A 21,543-nucleotide genomic window follows, 5' to 3' on the forward strand; every position below is an offset into this window, starting at 1 on the left:
GCCCTAGAATAAGAGCTCGATACACAAATCATGCAAAAAAAGACTCAAGAAAGAGATACGTACACGAACAAGGCAAAAAAAAAAAAAAAGGCCAAAAGTCAGAGAAATAAATTCTCGGCACAAAAGAAAAGAGTGGTAAGTTTTGGTGGGATAGATGCATAAATATAAATTAGTAAAGATTATAGAAGTAAATTAGGAAAGTATATATATAGAAAGATTTTTCAATTTGCACAAATAAAATCACACGAGATTTTAATTGAGTGGAAGATTTTTAACCTATTGCGTCAATTAAATCTGATGGTTATTAATAATAGTTCTCGTTTCTCACAATAGTTATCAGTTCTCACCGAATACACTCTCTCTCTCTCTCTCTCTATATATATATATATATATATATATATATATATATATATATATATATATATATATAACAAGTTATAAGATAAATTTAAAGCTAATATTGTGAATCGCATTTTATAGACCATTTTTTTAAGTCAGATTTTTTGGGCTTTATTTTATATGTATTGTAATTTTGGTCTTAATCTATGCACTTTGCCATAAAATTTACGACTTTTTACATCAAAAAAGATGAGTTCTAATTTCAAAGTAGTTGTCAAATAATTTTGTACTTATGGGATCATATCAGAAGTTCTAAGATCTACTTCTAACTTCTACAAAAACTTTGGGATCTGACTCAAAAACTAATGATCTGAAGTAATATTTCTTAGGAGGAAGTATTTTCCATCCAGAGTCATTTTAGAAGTGCACATCCAAAAAAATCGTTATTTTTTTTGTGTATTTATGGACCAAAATTCGATTATTTTTCCTCATTCAAAAACTACATTATCGAAACCATACTTGATTTTAAGAAAATGTTGGAAACAGACAACAAATGAAATATCACGCACAAAACTAGTGAAAATATCACGTATAACTTTTTTAAAACATTCAGATTCTCGACATAAACCTCAAGGACACAACTTTCACCCCTCCAAACTAGTGAAAACAAAGACAACATCAAAATTTCATGATAGAGGAAAAAATGAATATTACCAAAAACAAAATAATAACACAAATAAATAAAATCATGAAGAAAAACCAGCGACTCCAAAATAAATATTGAGAAGACACCGAAAGGAACAGCAGCAACCTGCAAAAATAAAAGTAATAACCTTCATGTTAAGTTGTTTGATTGAACAGAAACTGTAGTTGAATAAAAAGCAACAATCGCTACTTAAAGGCGAGGGTTTAGAAATTGCTACAACAGTCAAGATCATAAGGACAGAGATATGTGTAGAAATTGGATTCTCTCCACCATTTCTCTACATCTCTCTCCCAACTTTATCTCCCTCTTAACCTCACTTTTTCTTAATAATTTTATTATTTTTTAATGAAGAGAGTGAGGTTAAGAGAGTTGGGAGAGACGTGTAGAGAAATAGTGAAGGAGAGGATCCAAATCCATGTGTATGGTGTTCTGTAGACGTTAAACAGTCAAACAATTTTAAATATTTCTCAAAGGCAGCATACCTGATAAAGGCGGTGATCATCTGCCATCCCAAACAGCTCCACTTAAAACTATAACATGTCATTTCTTCACAAAACACTTGATACGCAAAACAAAGAATTGGATAATATTTTCAATTTGCTCATTGCTTGCACGGTCAACTCAGTGTGGAAAATGCTGACAATGCATTTGCGTGTGCTGGTGAGAGGTTGCTCAGAATGGGTTGCATTTGTTGTCCATATAGTGAAATTAGATGACAAAAAGCTCTGCCTACTAGAGCTTTGACTTCAGAAGTTTCGATAGGTGATGCCGCCACTTGAGCAAAAATATTGACTAATTCAGGGATGAGGGGAAGGATCTGGGCGTTTAAAAATGGACAAACATAATTAGGTAGGGACAATATTACTGCCGGAGGAACAAGAAAAGAAGCAAAGAATCTCAACATTTCTATAAAGAAGCAATTACATGTGGATTGGATGAGAATACAAGAGCAGAGACACAACTATAGACAGCCAAAGACTCCTCGCGGTCTTCTTTCAATGGAAGAACTCTCAGGAAAACAGGCAGAACCTGTAAAACAAAAGACAACAAAACATTTACCTTATCAAGTATAAAAAAACAAAATTAAACATAGCAAAATTAGAAGTGAAATATGCTATATTGCTACAGTGTTCCTAAATTCATATTTAATTAAGTGAGAACTGAGAAGTGAAAAGAAGGAAAAAAAATAAAGCAGGAAATTACCTGATTTAAAGGAATAGACTCAGGGTGTACCATAATCATCCTTGCCACAGCACCGGATGCATTATCCCTAACTGCATCATCAGGCTCAGACTCACCAAACAAGGGGTGAAGCCCACGTAATATATTGTCATAGTATCTAGTATTGGATTAAAGAAAATGCAATGTATACAGAGGTACATGATTCAATCATAAATTACATACAAGTTACAACTAATGGTGATTGACATAAATAATGATATAAACATACCCCATAAGCAGACCAAAAATAACAGAAAGATTAGTGTACACCAATCAAATGGGTAGCAGAAAAAGGATACTTCAAAGCTGAATCGCCCCCATTTTTACACAACTCTCCAACACAAAATGCGGCGTTCCTTCTATTTGTTGCCTCAGATGAGGCTAATTCTTTAAGCACCAAAGGCATCACTCTCTGAAACATATAATATCACATTTTACAAAACAATTACAATTCTCAAAATGCTCATACAGATAAATAAAATTAGAAATTAAAAAAAAAAAGCAACAGAATTACATCCACATAAACTGCAATAGGAAAACCCATATTCTGAGCAACTTCGGCAAGGCAGGCAACAACCATGGTCCGATCTTGAGGGGTACGAAATGCTTTCTGAATTTCAAAATGAAGACATTAGTTTTTGATTTAATTCTAGGTTCTAACTGTAAAACTTATTGGTTGCCAACTCACTGCAAATTTCATCAAAGGATCAAATAGCTGTGCAAAAATGGAATCAAATTGAGCACCCATGGCCTTTGCAAATGCAGGGAGAAGATCAGAAACTGCATCCATAAGCACTTCATCATGTGCACTGTCCTCATCATCAATTTCACTGTCTGACTCTACCTCCTGACAAGCAGATTTCTCCTGGAGCAACAATAAAGTTGCGTGAACAAGCTTCGGCAAGTCTGGTATCACAAATCTCACATTAGCAACAACTCAGCAAAACAACATTAAGTGATAGGTCAAATAATTATGTGCTTACATGGCTCAAGAGTTGCATAACCATAATCTCTAATGATGTCGGCCACGTTAGTGCAAGCTTGAGCAACCACTTCCTTGTCATCATCTTCAACCATAGTTTTGATGAAAATATCCATCACAGTATCTGTAAAATCAATCAGACTCGGTAGATAAATTAACAGCACATCATCCAATAACATTAAAAACAAATTCCAGACTCCAGGTAATGTTCTCACCAAGAACTTCTTTTGCTTTGGCAGCCCCTTCCTGAAAAGCGTGGTGCAAATTTTGATGTTAGTAAGATTGATGTCAGTAAGAAAAAGAATTAAAACCAAAGAGCAAACATTTAAATTCAGAGAGAAGACACATTTTATTGTATACTTTTATGTAGTAACCCTCTCCACATAACAATCATCAAAAGAAAAACAATGGTCAACTAATCAAAATGACAACTCTCATTGCAAATGTGTTAGAGAGAGGTGTGTTTATGAGAAATGTATCGCACTTAGTAGTGCATTTAGCTGGTAGAGTAGTCTAGTTGCTTTCAGCAGCTTCTACACTTGCTAGTCAGTAGTTCACTTGCTAGTCAGTAATTCGGGTAATTATTTACATTCTATATTAAAGTCATCAATTTCAGATCAAGTTTACAACAAGAAACTCTCAGGTTCTGTCTAAAATTTTCTCTCACTTCCTATCATTTTCATTGACTTTCTCACCTGTATTTGTAATATACTGTTGTAAGTGTATACGAAAAAAAAATATAGGACCAGGAAACAAAATGGTAATTAAACAAAAATTCATTTTCGAAAAAGGAAAAGGTGAATGATAAAAGAAGGAGGGGGGGATTGTTTTACATTTTGGCTTTGGAAGATTGCATGGGCTGCAGTTAATGCATCTGCAATTAAAATCAAGCACACGTCAGCATTTAATGATTATATTATATACATAGTCAATAAAATAAAACTGATATGAGAACACATATAAGATAGAAAAATGTGCATATATCAATCTACATAAGTAAACTTGTAAAATACCATGTAGAATGGGCAGTTTACTTCCACTACTACCACTACTAAATTATCCGCTTCTTTCTTTTCCTCGTTGATTTTGTATTAATATATGATATGACATGGTTCTAGTGCAAGTTTTAATGTATTGGAATGGGATTCTAGGGTCTGCTTTATTAAGAACAATTTTAAAGATGATAAAATGCATTTTTTGCTGATACAACCAGAAACAATTTCTTACGAAAACTACAAAGTTCCTTCCATGCATTAAACGCATGAAACAAACTGCAGGAAAAAGAGTAGTTTCCACCTACGTTTTAGAGCAATGATTGCCTGAAGTCTGACATCTCCGTGAAAATAGCCAGAGTGTTTAACTAAGATTCTTAGTGTCTCCTCCAAATAGCTTATCATGGTTTAAGAAACCAAATATACCTTTTAATGTTGATTATCTGTCATGAAATGAATGAAACGAAAAGTAATTCAAGCAAAGGATACGGAGCATAAGAGATGGTTGTATGCTGTGCAAATATGCCAAGGGCTTGGGTTGCCGCTGCCTTTTCATCCAACACTCCAGTTCTAATACTTATATTACGAACCCTTGGCTCGTCATGAGCTTCATCATCTGATGAAACCCCTTCAAATCCATTGGCAATTTCATCATCACACTCATCAATGTCAATCGCAGAACCATCGTCAAGATTGCAGGAAGAAAATGCAAGTGGCACAACATGAGGAAGATACTGTTTAACAATACAAAATTTCACTGGTAAGAGTAAGCATGATATAGGAATTACATTAAGTCAATATAAACAAACCTGTGCAAAATTGTCACCCAAAATCTCAGCAACATTGCCGAAGAATCCATGTGTGTACTCCCGAAGCTCACTATACTCCAAACCAAACCCCTGAAAATAACAGAAGAAAATCAAATTATTCCAGGAAGAAGATCAAATGCAAAATCAGCAATAATGTAAAGGTAATTACAGAAATTGCAGCTTCTATATAAGGAGGTAATATTGGTTCCATTCTCGTTTTCCCTACGGACATTGCAACCATTCCAACTAGTTCTGTTGCTCTTGCACGTGAACGGAGATCCTCGTCATTGGTTAGCACCATGAAGTTTTTCATCAACTCTAAAACCCTTTCAGCATAAGGAATGAAAGCTTGCTCTGCAGCAGAAGCCATAGAACCAATGGCAGACTGCAAGGGTGTCAAGGAGGAAAGTATAGATTAAATATCAAAATAATTACTCAAAAGATGTTTCATCGTGATTATAGCAATCTTTACAGCATGCAGAATCCTCCCCATACCATGCACGTTTCTTTTAAAATGCGGGAACTATTTTGGAGAGCTGCTAACAGTCTTCCCATCAAAGGATCTAGAAAAGGAAGGATTTCTTCTTCCCCCATGTTCTCACAAAAAGCAGCCAAAGCATAGTATGACTTTTCCTGCACAGATTAAATGTAATGCTCATAAGTGCAGACATTTTTTTGGTAGTAGCAGATAATCTATTATTCTACTGTATTGATAAACCATTCTCTTCTCCAATGTATACCTTTACTTCATCAGATGCATCCTCAAGAGCATTTAGAATGCAGGGAAGGACACTCTCATAATGGGAAACAATTTCGGGCTGTAAGTACTCAGCAAATTGACCCAAAGCAAAGGAAGCCGCTCCTCTGACCATTTGTTCTGGATCCCTGAGAGCTGCCAGGACAATATGGAGAATAGGCTCCAGCTTTGTTTTCATGAGTTCCAAACAACCTTCAGAAATGACACCCAGTGCAGTAACAGATGCTTCCCGAAACTTAGGGTTTGCATTTTGATAGCTGACAGAAGCAAATTCAAAAACAGGTGGGAAAACCTGCTTTGGGATGTTCAGAGCCATTGTATCAATAACTTCTGCAGCAGCTCGATCAGGTGCAAGATCATCATCATCGTTTTCATTGGTTGATTCAGCAAGCAAAGGGCATAAAACATGTAAGATAGGCATGACCAGCTTATGCTTTTTCAAAGTACTGGACTTGTACTTTGCCAGCCATGAAATAATCTGAATGGCCTGTTAGATAAAGCCAGTAACATCAAGCTAGTGAGCAAAACAAATATGAAAGCAGGGGTATGAAAAGTCATAGCAATATACTTTATGATCCTAACCAACCTGATGGCGTGTGTTAGGCTCTAAACTTTGAGTTGAGCAAACCTCAAGAGAGAACTGTACTATGGATTTGACGGAATCTCCAAGAAGAGGTGCAGGAGATTCAATCAACTCGTCAAAAATTTCAAAAGCAATTATGGCAACATCTTCTTCTCCTGAGGCAAGACACTGTCTTGATACATTTAAGATGCTTGGAATAAAGTCACGAAACTTAACCTGTATATTTATGATAAAATTCAAGTTAAACTTGAATTAAGTATACAATATGCAGCAGAAAAGCAAACATAATATAAGCAATACACTGATAAGTTGATTACAAGCATCTAACCAGTTTCATTGTAGCTTTACATGAATGTGATGTACATTAGAACATCAATGTTGAGTTACTAATACTACCAATGATGTATAACATCGTGAGAAAGAAAAAAATTTGCTGGGTGAAAATTCATTTCAGACAACACATGTTCTTCACTAAAGCTCACACTAGTACCCAAAAAAGAAAGCAAAATATTGGGTAGCGAGTACAGCAGTTTGCACTAAGACCCTGGTATTGACACCAATAAAGAAACTTAAATGAGAAATGCTAATATCAAACTCTCAAACACACTCCATTCCTCACACACTCTCTAATTGGGCCACGTCATCCACCTTTTATAATGTTTTTTATTTATTTTTTTTAATTGGCTTTTTTTTTGTTTGGTTGTCTTCTCTTCTCCATCCAACCACCCTTCTCCATTGTTAATAACTAAAATTACAATACTTCATCAATCTCTTAATCTACCTCCATCAAACCACACTGAGTTCACATTTGTTGTTCATCTTTCCATAATAAAACATCAGAACAACCTTAATCCAACATAAACCTTCTCTTCCACCGCATCCATTCAAAATCAGATTTGTCATGTGTACAATCACAACAACGCCCGACGTCGTATTACCGCTGTTGCACTCTCCTTTTATTCTAATTAGGGAAACAAAACAATCAACCCACCGTGCACTGTGGCACCGCCTTACGCCATGTCATCAAGACCGACAAGTCGCCCATGTCTATACCTCTCACTGTCATCGTCGTTGTCGAATTCCCAGAGCATCATAACCGCCGCATCACCAAAGGGAAGCACTGTCATGCGGCGGCAGAGATACCAAGATTGGTGCACCAGTAAAGAAAAATAGAGGTTGCAGGGTGATGGACTCATGGTGATAGATCGTGTTGGAGTGTTTGTTTTTTAGAAAGAAAAAAATAAAATAAAATAAAATAAACCACTGTAACAAATTAATTATTAAAATAAAATAATGACGTGGCCCAATTAGAGAGAGTGTGAGGAATGGAGTGTGTTTGAGAGTTTGACCATAGCACTTCTCAACTTAAATTCCTAAAAATGCTGATTAACATTTTGTCACTAAGACCCTGTATTGACACCACTAAAGTAACTTAAATTCCTAAAAATGCTGATTATACAAGAAATCACTCATAATGTGGAAATCTCCTAATATACTTCTCGTGTCAACATATTTCTTGGCGCCCTATGATAATTCCACAAGTCGCATGAGCTTAACAAAAAATAAACATTTAGAAGGCCTATGAAACATGAAGGAGTATCTAAGGCTTTAAATTTAATGCAAATTTGTCTGGTATGGTTGAAATTATTATACATTGTTTATTCTTCTTATTCTCCTTCTTTTTACCATTTTTCCAATGGTTCTAATAGAGTATTCATATATTTTCTTATATTCTAACAGTTCTAGACAGGGAGTTGATTGCAGTAAATAAATTTAATTTTACCAATGTGTCACTGTTAGGATGTATCATTACAATAGATTCAGATAGAATAAGGCCAACTGTTCTTTCTGTTAGTTAGCCCATTAGTAGATCGGTTAGAGGAGATTGATTAGATATAAAAAAAAAATAAAGGGGAAATCAGATTAGGGAGACTCGTTCAGTACATTTGACAGTTTTAAGAGATCCTTTGTGAAGGGGAAACCCTAGTGGGACATCCATTCACATTTTTTATTCAGTTTTCAATAGCACAACTCTGATATTTTGGTTCTTCCTATATGGTTTTCCATCTCTTTTTTCTTTGAGTTCCCAATAGTCACATATTAAATTTCTTAATAGTGAACTTATCACACCCAACATGGAAATCCTTCATTAAATACCGATACTGTATGCTAATGAAACACACAAAGTTCGCTAACATGAAGAAAAAAATATGAAAATTAACAGAAACAACAAATATTAAACATTATTATTATAGTTTGGTAAGGAAAAAAAACGTTATTATTATAGTTGCAATCACATGAACAACACTGACATACCACTTCGTCCCCGTCATGAGTGAATTCCATAAAAGATCCCACCGCCCTGGCAAAATTGGCAAAGTTCTTCGTAAGCAAAAACATGATATTGTAATAAATAATTGCGTTGAGGTTTGTACATATACAATAGAACCAATAACAGATGCTAACTTACTTGAGAGCTGCAACTCGAACTCGGTTGCTAGTCTCATCCTGCAAGCACTTGAGTAAAAGAGCTTGCAGATCTGCGAAATGCGGCCGAAAAGCATTCCCAATTGTTTCGGTTAAAGAACTGAATAGAATTAATGCCACCTAATAACATTCCAATATCAACAAAAGCTAGGTCAGAAATTTTCTTCTCTAAGATCCAAGTCTTTTTCTCAAATTCCATTACAGATTTCACATAGCAGCACCAAATAATGAAATAAATAGCCAATGCAAATGCAGTATAATATATATATCCAATTTTAATATAGTTATATGCCAGAGTTGTTCTCATCTAACTTTTTTTTTTCTTTCAGGAAAATGACTTCATTAAGCAGCTAAATCAATTTAAACAAAGGAGAGCAATCCTTAATCCAAACCGAGTCTATGGAATCCAAAGCAAATATAGCTAAATGGTAAGCAGAAACATTAGCGGAACGCTTAACATACATGATTTAAATTACAATTGAAGTAAAATGAAAGCAAATTAAAATATTGTAACGTACTTCTCGATGATCCTCCTGTGGACTCTGACTACATTGAAAGAGAAACGGAAATAAATCCGGCCACTCACCGGACAGAACTGCATACTTTGCAACAATGCTAACAACATTGGCACTGGCTTTCCTAACAGGAGGACTGCACATATAAAAAAAAGATTAATTAATTAATCAATCAATTAAGCTAAAATGTGTGATAAATTGATTGATAATAAAGTGATTAAGAAATATGATAATTACTGAACCTGTGTTCCATGGTGATACTATCGATGAGAGATTGTTTAACGAGTTGTTTAATTTGAGGAGAGAGTTTGGACCAATGACCGGTGATTTTTTTACGGAGGAGGACGGCGGCGAGTTGACGGACGTTGGGGGTTTTGGCGGTGCGTAAGTGGTGAATCAAAGCAGGAACGACTTGAGGATCTTTAGCGAGGCGTTTGATTTGGTCTTCTGCTTGACGACGAGCGTCGTTGTCTGGCATAAGGAATTGAATCAACAAAAGCTCGAGAGACTGCGCCATTTTTGTGAGGGTTTTGCTTTGAATACACACAAAGTGACTTTGGTGGAAGAAAGGTTTTATAGTCACACTTTAGTAGTAGTGTATTAATTAAATAAATATTGCTGCCGCAAAACAGGGTTTTGGTTCTCCCCTCTCTCTCTCTGGTAAATTACTACTTTACTGCTGTTGCTCACCTGTTATTTATCACTTATCAGTCACTCTCGCTCGTGCCGTGCCCCCGTGTGTGTGTCTATGTCTCTACGAGTGGGTATGTAGCGGGTGCACGTGGTTCGGTTTGGGTTGGGTTTGGTCAAAACCAAAATCAGAACCATATAGGGTATTTTGGATTGGGTTATATAAAATAACCATCCGTTACAACATTGGGTCGGGTTATAAAAATCCAGTAATTTCCGGGTTGAATTGGGTTGGGTTGTGGGTTACTCAAATTATTTTTCTATTTTTTAAATATTAAACATCTAAATGAAGAATCATCATATTTTTCCATAAAAATAAGTTAAATAACTCACCCTTGTATTTTCTTGAAAAATATCGTAACTTTATTTCATTATTAAAAATAGTGCAATGAATTATCATATTTATTTATAAAAATTATTCAATCTTTTTATTTATTTTTTAAATAGTGCGATTAATTATCATATTTGTTTATAAAAATTATTCAATCTTTTTATTTTCTTAAAAAGTAGTATAAGTTATTTTTACAATAAAAATATTTAACGATTAAATGACAAAACCTTTAGTATTTTTATAAAAAATATTTCAAAAAAACATAACACTAGTGGGTCAATGAGTTTTTTGGATTGGGTCCGGTATTACCCGGAACCTAATTTTTTTATGGGTTTTTCACTTTTGAAATCCATATCAACCCAATTGTCCGACCCAACCCACTTTTTTTTGTTGGATTGGGTGGGTTTGACGGGGTCGACCGGATTTGCTCAATCCATATACACCCCCTATGGGTATGTACTACTATGTACGGTAGTAGTAGCATAGTTTTATAAAACCGGGCCGGAACGGCCGATCTGACCGGTCCGGGCGGGAACCGGGTGCATGAGCGGTTCGGATAAGCTGCAAAACCGGTTCTACAAAATGACCAGCGAAAACCCGCCTTGAACCGGTCAGTTCATTGGTTGAACCGGGAATCGTTGAAACCCGCGCGCGAACCAAACCGGTTTTGGGGAGAGAATGAACATTAATTTAAAAAAAAAATCATAAGCCGGGCCAATAGTCATGCAGTTTGATCAGTGACCCACTGGTCCGACCAGTGACCCAGTATCTTGGCCGGGTCGATCACCGGTCCAGGTTTTAAAACATTGAGTAGTAAAAGGGTTTCATTTAGGGGTAAGTTTGGTTGAAAGGAAATAAATTGAGAAGGAAAAAAATACGAAAATCAATGAATGAATTTGAAGTAAGATTTATGGTCTGTTTGACATAACTTTTTTTAGAGCTTATGCAAACAGCTTATTCATATTATTATAAGTTTGTCAATGTAGTTTATGATAAAATAACTTATAAAATTACAATTTTCACTAGTGTGAACTTATAAAATAGCATAAAATCTAATTTATATTGTATAAGTTGTTTGCATAAACTCTAAAAAAAACTGGGTCAGACGAGTCCTTAGTTTAAGTTTATTCATCGATTTTCATGTTTCTCTTCATTCCTACTTTCCTTCATTCCAACTAAACGGAACATTAAGGTAATTATTCACAAAATAATATACGATAGAAAACATAAACTTTTAATTTATTAAAAAAGTTTTTGTATTGACTTTGTGAGTTTAGCTTAACTGGTAGGAACATCGCATTTTATATGTATGGGTCGAGGTTTGAACCTCGAACACTCTACTTATCATCTTTAAATAATATTATTTGGCAAAATGCATCTATAAGTCCTTTAAGTTTTTAAGTAACAAATATTCACGAAGAAAATACAAAAACTTTTTTAATACATTAAAAGTTTATGTTTGGAAGGAAGGGTGTGAGCGTGTGACACACTTCAATGGCATTTGAATGTTTTATTCATCTTCCTTCAAGGTTGCGGAATAGTTTGTTGCATCCCAATATCTCTGCAACCCATATAAGCCCTCCTACTATTAAGCTTTATTCGGTCATTCAAAAGCTTTTTCCCCAATCCAATATAAATCGTTTTCATTTAAATTATGATTACAATGAAGTATTTGAGTAGTACAAATATCTATCTTTCTTAAAAAATTACTTTGTTTCTCCACATCCTCAAGACCCGACAAATAACAAAGTTACATGTTAGTTGATATTGATAACCTTAATCCCACTTTTATTGATTTAATTAAAACTCAACTCTTAGAATCCATATAAAAGGATTTAGTGCCAAAACTAAAAAGGAAAGGTGAAGCTATGCCTAATGGCATTAGCATATCTCACAACACATAGATGAATGTTTAAACATATCTCTTACAAACAATGCAAAAAGGCGAAATTCTCACTCTCCATTTGTTCATGTAAAAATTTGTCATAATACGGTAACATACAATCGACCATATGAAAGTATGAATGTATTTGGGGTCCTCTATACTCCCACAAAGTTTTTTAATGGTAATCAATAGCTCGAATAGTCCCATGCGGCAACCTATGTGCACTATATATGACAAATTGATGAGTGTTGGTGCCTCTTCATACTTGTTAAGGAGACTCATTCACCAAATATCATATAGCATGTTAACGATGTTCTACATCATTTTCACGAGAAAAATATCATTCATAAGGTACACTCTCTTAAAACCATATTAACTATGTGAATTAAATCGACAACACATGTTAAGTCCACCAAGTGAGACTTCCTACCCTACTCAATACCCCCCACAAAAAACCACACTAAATTTTTTAAATCTCATCACAAACAATTTTGGGAATCATAGTATACTACATATTGTAATATTAAGTAGATTTAACAACCGACTTAAGAAAAATAATTGTCAGGTAGACTGAAGCATCGATACTTCCAACCACTCAACATATTTCAGATATTTTAAATATCATTTTTAAATACAATAACAATCACTTGAAAGTGGTAAAGCCTATATTAACTTAAAAAGCAATTTTTAAAAAATCACATCAATTTGGTAATAAAAAAATCACATTAAGAAAAAGAAAACACTATAGTTTAATTTTTTTTCTTATTGCAATAGAAAGGGCATAAGCCAAAAACAAATTACAAGAAAATAACACGAGGAGTAGATAATCCTAATACATCAGCTAAGCACAATTGCTCAAGATAAAACGATGATTCATTTTTTATTTATTTTTATGTAGTTACATGTGTGATTTTTATTCATATTATCTAAGGTTTTTTTTTCCTCCTTACCGGTTTGAACTTGACTTACTTTCTAAATAAATAAATTTTTACAAGTTTTTACTAACAAAAATCGTGTCTTTATAATTTTTTTTTTTGTTTTTCTTTATAAATTTTTTTTCATAAATTATTCTGCACAATATTAAATGATAATTAATTATTGAAGTCAAATATCCAAACCGCCACGGGAGTTGTATTCACCGCACTATACACGGCATTTCTCAGATATCTTCCATTCTTCCTCCTTCGTCTGTTGGTTCCATTATCGTATTGATCTGAGTTATTCGAACGCTAAAATGAGAAAACGCAGCGTTTATGCTTGGTCCGTAGCTCTTATTTGCTTCATAGTACTCATGATTATAACCCCAGCTATTCCTCAGTCCCAAGATTACCATAATTTCGCCGATCAACGCACCTTTTTAGGTATTACTAACTAACAAACCCTATTTTCTACTCTCTGTTTGCGTATGATTTTAGTTTAATTTGATTTATTTTCATAATTTGTAGGCATTCCTAATGCACTTAATGTCATATCCAATTTCCCTTTTCTCATTATTGGTCTCATTGGACTTGTACTTTGTCATTATGGGAACTACTTTAAGCTAAGGTATTCTATTTTTTCATATTAATTAATTAATATTATTGTATTTTGGTTTTCATCATAGTATCCGGTCAATCGGACCGTCTAATATGGTTCGGGCTCAGTCCTGACATCAAGTGATTTCAGCCTGCTCCGATGGCATATGAATATTATTATATGTTGTGTTGCTATTGTTATTATTGATGATTGATATGAATAATTTTTCATTCCAAAAGCTTACAAGGTGAACTATGGGGTTGGACATGCTTCTATGTTGGTGTGGCTGCTGTTGCATTTGGATCTTCATACTATCATCTAAACCCAAATGATGATACTCTTGTGTGGGATAGGTTACCTGTGAGTTCAGTTCCTTCTGTAGTACTAGTTATAGATGCAATTTTTGTCTGCTAGGTCCTGTTTGGATAGACAACTTATAGCACGAGCGCTTATGTATAAGCTTACAGACTGTTTTCACAAGCTATCTTTGAGAACTTATGAAAATAAGTTGGAAAAGCTTATGAAAAATGCCAATCCAAACAGGCCCTAATACCCCTTCCCCCCCTTCTTTTTAGTCTCTGTCAGTTTTAATTCCTAATTTGCTTATCACTTCAGATGACAATTGCTTTTACGTCAATCATTGCGATATTCATCATTGAGCGGGTTGATGAGAGGAAAGGAATGATCTCTATTGTACCTCTAGTTTTGGCTGGTGTAATTAGCATTGTGTATTGGAGGCAAGCTCACTGCCCTTTTATTTTCTTTTGTGTACAGTTTTTAGTTTAAACACTCATTTTGGTCCCTAAAAGTGTGAGATTGTGTCACTATAGTCCATGAAAGCATCATGGAGTGTATCTTTTGTTAGTAATTTGATAGATCAAACGGAGTAAAGGAAGACACATTCAAAAATCAAAATAACTAACGAGAAACAAATTTGAGGATGGTTTTGTAATCTTAGTTAATTCAAGGACTATAGAGATAGCTCCTGACACTTTGAAGGACTAAAATGATGGTTTATTCACAATTTTTCATTTGCTTGTCTCATATTGTTATTGGAAGTTCAGTCATTGATGAAGAACCTGTAATGGATTATTTTTACTTTCACCTCTTGTTTGACATGTTTCATTCTTTTACAACGATAAGTGAAGAATGTTGTTCTTCATATGGATACAACATAAAACTCATTGTGAATTCTGCAAATATATTTTCCATTTATTTATAGTTATATGAGTCATTGATCACAAAATAGTCCAGAATGCCAGAAGTTAGACTAGTCCTTTTTAATGCTATTATTCATTTGTGGTACCCATTTGAGGTTTAATGTAAGTACTCGATCATTCAACTGAATTTTAACTCATGAAATAATTACCCGTCTTACATTTATCCTCAGGTTCTTCGATGACCTCCGTCCGTATGCTTTGATCCAATTTGTACCATGCATTGCCATTCCACTCATGGCTATTTTGTTGCCTCCAATGTACACTCATTCAACTTATTGGCTCTGGGCTGCAGGTTTGTTATTTTATTACAGTATTGTTTTATCTCGAGATTAATTATAAACACCAACGTTCTAAGGTTTTTCAGTAAACTCTTCGCAGGATTTTATCTTCTAGCTAAGGTACTAGAGGCCACTGATGATGTCGTCTACAAATGGACTTACCATATTGTCAGCGGTCATACACTTAAGCACTTATTTGCAGCAATGGTTCCTGTCTTCTTGACATTCATGCTTGCAAAGAGGAGTTTGGAACCAGAGAGGTATATGCTTGTCCCCAGCAGTAAACTGCATATTATTGATGGACTTAATTATAACCGAGCTTGAATTGTGTGGAAGAACATTCCCCAATTATGGGAATATGCAGTTAACTCAAAATGACTTGGCATCAGGCTTAGGCCCTTATGTGCTCTATAAAATTGAATTAAATATGTTTTTAGTCCCTATAAAATTAATGAATTTTCAAGTTTAGTCCCTGTATAAATTGTTCAATTGTAGTGCTTATATTTCTTTTTGTAGGGACTAAATGCAGAGACTAAAATCACCCATTTTATGTAGAAATTACTAAAAATAGAGATTTAAGTCGAATAAAATTTATCTAGGAACTAAACTTAATTTTTTTTAATTTTATAAGGACTATAAAAATATTAAATACCTGTACTTGCTGCATTTATTTCTGTCTTAAATTAATTGTTTCCCTTACCAGGATGTATAACTCTTGTAAAAAAAAGGATACTATATAATTATAACTCTTGCACCTTATATTTCATATATTTGAACTATTAACCAAATAAACCTGAGTTGCAAAATCGACAGACTTACTATAGAATTTCCTATCCCATGTCAATAAGAGCAAGGGGATTTACACATGCATCTAGTTTAGGAACCCCGATTTAATCAACAAAGTAACTGTTTCTATCTTGTTTCTTTGAATCAATATCCACCGACCACCCATGATTGTAGCATTACTGGAGAACTTGTTCATTTTCTTTTGCTGGTTTGGAACACTGAGTTACAATTACAATATCATAGTTTGACCACTGTCTTGATGTTTTATGATTGCTGTGGTCTACATGCAGGCAAAGTTTGTATACAATATGGAGGATTTCCTGGACAAAGGTCAAAGATGGAGACTCAAATGTTGAGAGCTACACTTACTCCAGGGTGGAGGTTGAAGAGCCACAGTAATGTCTGTCTACATTTCCATCAACCACAAGAAATGCTTATACTAGATTATTGCAGAATATCTGTAACACATGATCATGGACTCGGTAAAACAAACCACAGTAAGCTAACTTTCATACAACATTAACTGTAATTAGCTTATAATATGTATAGTTCCTGATCCTTATCAAATAGCAAGGACCATTTTAGATCTGAATGTGATGTCTTGTCTAGTTCAATAATGGTACTGTCCCACCTGCTTCATACACTTGTAGTGCTTGTTGGCACGAGAAATTGTTCCAACTATTCCAATGATATGTTAGACCGTGCTTACAGAACTTATGAGGTTTACCTGGTAAGATATAGATGTTAGGACATTCCTGATATCTTGATATGCTTATAGTCGCTCTGAATTGATGCAAAGTATCTTAAAGAAATAGTTTTGGGTTTTACTCTCCAAAGTGATATAGCATGCGTATGGAAAAAACTGAGTTTTACGTTGAGAACATGAGCTGAGCTACCACTCTAGTTTGTAGCTTTTCAAATTAACGGTTAAATGTGCTTTGGGGCATGAGATTTTCCATCAGAACTTGGTTCCAAAGACACTGCAAATGAGTTGGATATGATTATCCTTGGCGAGCTTGTCTTATCGTCTGTGACATTTATTTTTTGCATTTATTATAAATCTTATTCAGCGTGTTTTTGGAACCATGTTCACAAGCCATCTAACACACCTCCAATCCAAGGTTATTAGAGATAGTTTTTACGGGGGAGTGCATTTTACTTGGGAAACATTTCCAAACATTTGCTTAGAAGCTCCATAGTATAATAATAGATGACATTTATAGAATTATTTAATTATTTGTGTATTGCATATTTGAATTTGATTATTGATGAAATTTTATGTATGAAGTAATTGATATGAAATTACTTTAGGCCCTTTGATGACCACACTGGTGTTTATGAAATATTTATGTGAATTACCAATTATGAAGGCTTGTATTTTGTATAGTTTGGAATTGTATTAAGTCAATGATTTACCCTCATTGCATACCGACCATGAATTTGGGTCGGGACATTTAGATTGTGTACTGTTAATACTGATTAGGGAGTGCCATCCATTTTGATTTGAAGAAAAATAGGAGAGCAACTATACATAACAAACATTGGGAACTTCCTTTTTTTTTCATTTGAACTTGCTGTCATTTATTCAGCCAAACTTCAATCTTGCTGTAGGAAAAGAATGAAGCACTAAAATCTGGAAAGAGTTGTGTTCTATGTAATAAGTATTCTTTTGACACCCCGGAGCCGAAACAGCTATGGATTTAAGCCCCACTCTTATATTGTGCCTTTTTTTAGGACAGAAGATTAACATTAAAGTTTTGAAGAAGAGGGGGTTAGAGTTTAGATTGTTCATTAGTTAGTTCGTTATTGCATTAAGCTCTATATAAATAGAGCTTTGTGTGTTTTACTCTCCCTCAAGCTTTCAATGGTCCCCTTCTCCTTTTACCTTAAATCCATCGTTATAATCGAATCCTCTGTTTATTCAATGACTTAAGTTGTTCATGTCAAAAGCATCTTAGTCATCATTTGATCTCTTAGCCATCACCATTGTACTTTTAACCATGCAATGTTTTGATTCCTATGTTGATGAGGTTTACTGTTCTTGGTGATCATCTGTTCTCTTTGCCACAAAGTGTTTCAGAGTAATATGATTGGCCGTCGTTCTTGGTTTTCATCCGATACACGATGCATTCTTCTAAAATTTACCATTTTTATTGAAATGGTTTTATTTGAATTTCACTCTTCTTTTTCCCGCAAATCCTTTGATTCCTAACAAAAGCACTAGTGAGTAGTATAGTGGTCTTTGGAGAATGAAGTTCATCTTGGTTGTTTCTTGTACTGGCTCCTCGTCACACCGAAAAGGCATAATGTATTCTTTCCAATATCATTGGTAATATATTCTGTATTCAAAAGTGGAACAAAATAAAAGCACCATGATCCAAATCAAGCTAGTGAGAAGTTGACAACCATAGTGAAAATCATGCCCCTTACTCAACCAAACAAATCCATGTACTTCCGTATACAAATTATTTTTCGATTTTTCTTCTTTTACATTAGGTATTTACGTCATTTTTATTTCTTTCTTTTTCTCATATCACATCACATTTTTATTTATTTTTCTTTCTAATTTGCAGCGAAAATGGGTTTGATAGATGTAGTCTTCTTGTTGATGTTTTTGTTTTCTTCTAATATTAGAGACACTAATATCTTCTATTTTCCATACTCTGGTGGAGTTGGCAAAATCATTATTTTCATTTTTTTAGAAAAATTAACCCAACCACAATTTCTTGAGAGGAAAACCAAACCATATAAAATTTCATAAAACCAAGTGATCAACATGTAGTATCCATTTTAGTAAAAAAAAACATATAGTATCCATGTCAGATCATACAATAAAAATTTTAATATGTGAAACATTTTTTTAATCAAGTTTTACTTATTTTTTGGTTGAACTCTGAATTATTAGAATTTATTATTTTAAAAATTAATGATTAACACAAAAAATAATTTCTTATATACATTGTAAAAGCTAGAAAACGTACGGGGTGTATGTTTGTATTTTAACTAGTTAGGAATCCGTGCAATGCACGGACGAGGACGGTTGTATTATCTGACTAAATATAGCACTTAAATGTACGGAGTGTATGTTTGTATTTTAATTTTGAAATTATACAACTCTTACTAATTTATACGGCTTTTGAAGTTGGAAGAAGGTCCCAAAGAATGTATATGGCCAAACTTTAAACATGTCTATTGTCAATTTGTCATTGTTATATGGTCGTCGTTTTATCAGAATTAAAAGGACCAATGCTTACGTGACAAACTTTTATTCATGCAACCCCACTTTTTTTTATTTTATATAATATAGAATAAATAAACAAATGAATATTAAAGATGCATTGCCACATAAAAAAGCCCTTTTGTTTTACCTTGATAGTGAGTGTTACCATGCTGTCCCTTTTTATGCCACAGAAGCACATGCATTCTCAATAACATAGCTCAGAGCCTCAGATGCAATTTTCTTTTATGTTTGCAGGTGGGGTGAATTTTATTAAATTATGGTGATTGTTGACATTGTAGTTTTATTTAATTTTTCAAGGAGGTTTTATTATAACTACAATACTTCATCTCAGAAAATAATATTTGCGGTGTTTTTTTTTTTAAGAAGCTAAATTAATCCACTTAAATTGATAGAGAGAATTGAACCTGAAACCTTAAGAAGGAGTGCACTCCCATATCACAAGCCAATACCACCTAACCAATCCAAGTGGGTTATTTTATTTGTGGTGTTTCAGTTTGATTCTGTTGATTTTACCATAAATTCAAACATGTACATTATTTTACTATTTCTACTTGCAAAGTTTATGGTCTCTTTTATTTATTAACTTTGGTCTTCTAAATATAAAAAAATATATCATTTTTTTCTATTGAAAAAATGGAATATAAACTTAAGTTTTATTTGCAAGTTTGAAGGGAAGACACTATTTTATATTCTGTCGAGTGAATCGACCCGTATAATTCATAGTCCTTATAGATTTAAGACCAATTTTTTCAGATTAGTAACAGAACTTTGATAATTTTCTTATAGAGAGTTGGACTCACTTATAAATTTGATAACTTTAAGAGTCTAAGTTTTTTTTTTTTTTTTTAATAAAGGAGAATCATATCACCAAATGTTCCAACAAATATGTTGATAGATACTAGTACTAGTTAGGTTCTTAAAGACATGAAAGTAGTCGATAACACGTAATTTACACTGCACTTGGAGGGCATGGCATGGCATGGCATGAGGTGACTGAAGGCATAAACATGAAAATACCTATTCTGAGCCATCCCATATCGAGTGAGTATTAATGTGACACCCTTCACAAATTCCATTAGACTTTTCCAACGCTATATCATTCTTTTTTTATTTTTATCTTGAGCATTTAGTGGGCTATTAAAAAAAATTGTATTTTTGCTTCAAAAAATTTGTATTTTCTAAATTACTGGAATTTTTTTTATTAATTAGAATAAAGTTTTTACTGGAGTATAAAATCCAAACTATTTAAATTAAAGTGTAATTTAAAAAATAATAACATAAATAAGCAGAAATAGTTAATATTTGTTTATATTATTTAAGACCATTCAAGATAAATATTTTATTAGACGGAGAGAATATAATAAGTTTATATAGATAAATAAAGGAGAAAATAATCATAGAAATTACTTAAAAGTAAACAATCACAAAGTGATAACCACATAATACCTATTTAAACATTATTATCTATAAGCTAAATATATATTGAAATAAAAGATGAATATTTATCAAACCGCGGAAAAAGAAAAAATATTGAAGAGGATCCAAATCCATAAACTCATATAATAATCCATGTTATGTAAGCCTATAGACATGTATGTGAAGAAAACCAAAGCGCAAATTAGTTAAACGTACTAATCTTTAATTTTATTTATAAATTTTTTGCTATAATGATATTAGAGACTCCTCAGAAAAAGTTCCAAAACATTTTTTTTAGTAACATTTCTAAAATTTATATGCCTATAATTGAATTATGCGCAATTGCGCATGGTGTTGCAGTTTTTTCTCTTAGAGTTTGTCTTCTTAAGAGATCGAGTGTGTGGACTTCATATTGGTACTTTACTCAAATTTCCAACACTACTATTTTTTTCACATGTTATGTGTTTCTTTTTTTTTTTTTTTTTTGGTACATCATGTTATGTGTTTCTAACAAGTCCAAAAACTCAAAATTCCACAAAAAACAAAGAGAAATTACCTTTTTGTTTATATTATACTCAAGATATTTCTTGTATGATGACATGAATTCTTGCAATACACATGGAGGTCATGATGATAGATGATATATATTCCATTTCCTTATTACACCTTTTGAATTATTATTATTATTATTATTACCGTAACACCTTTTGAATATATAATAACCACATAATTTAGTATTGCTTTTGAGTTTACACACTTTGTACGAGTTTTTCATTTTTCATGTTTTCTA

General features: G+C 33.4%; 2 protein-coding genes across 3 annotated transcripts; one reads left to right on the forward strand and one right to left on the reverse strand.

The window, feature by feature from the left end:
• Window positions 1-893: 893 nt before the first annotated feature.
• LOC123910460 (importin-4-like) lies at window positions 894-10,059 on the reverse strand. 2 transcript variants are annotated; one of them, XM_045961569.1, is made up of 22 exons: window positions 10,012-10,059; window positions 9,634-9,979; window positions 9,395-9,527; window positions 8,860-8,996; window positions 8,706-8,751; window positions 6,393-6,605; window positions 5,790-6,293; window positions 5,545-5,682; window positions 5,219-5,434; window positions 5,050-5,139; window positions 4,730-4,974; window positions 4,549-4,637; window positions 4,082-4,122; window positions 3,464-3,494; window positions 3,250-3,372; window positions 2,955-3,172; window positions 2,781-2,876; window positions 2,566-2,678; window positions 2,249-2,384; window positions 1,970-2,074; window positions 1,528-1,862; window positions 894-1,150 (listed from the first exon to the last, which is right to left on the reverse strand). In XM_045961569.1, the coding sequence occupies exons 2-21, from the start codon at window positions 9,906-9,908 to the stop codon at window positions 1,662-1,664; spliced, it is 3,150 nt and encodes a 1,049-aa protein (XP_045817525.1). In that variant the 5' UTR covers window positions 9,909-9,979; window positions 10,012-10,059; the 3' UTR covers window positions 894-1,150; window positions 1,528-1,661. The 2 variants fall into 2 exon arrangements, with proteins under 2 accessions (XP_045817525.1, XP_045817524.1); XM_045961568.1 differs by lacking the exon at window positions 10,012-10,059 and having other exon boundaries at window positions 9,634-9,980.
• A 3,327-nt stretch (window positions 10,060-13,386) lies between these two features.
• LOC123910461 lies at window positions 13,387-17,422 on the forward strand. Its single transcript, XM_045961570.1, has 7 exons — window positions 13,387-13,658; window positions 13,743-13,842; window positions 14,052-14,172; window positions 14,428-14,549; window positions 15,203-15,324; window positions 15,411-15,570; window positions 16,387-17,422. Exons 1-7 carry the CDS (start codon window positions 13,532-13,534, stop codon window positions 16,493-16,495), a joined length of 861 nt encoding a protein of 286 aa, XP_045817526.1. The 5' UTR covers window positions 13,387-13,531; the 3' UTR covers window positions 16,496-17,422.
• Window positions 17,423-21,543: the final 4,121 nt, after the last annotated feature.

The sequence above is a fragment of the Trifolium pratense genome, linkage group LG2, assembly GCF_020283565.1.
Source record: "Trifolium pratense cultivar HEN17-A07 linkage group LG2, ARS_RC_1.1, whole genome shotgun sequence".
Taxonomy (NCBI): Eukaryota; Viridiplantae; Streptophyta; class Magnoliopsida; order Fabales; family Fabaceae; genus Trifolium; species Trifolium pratense.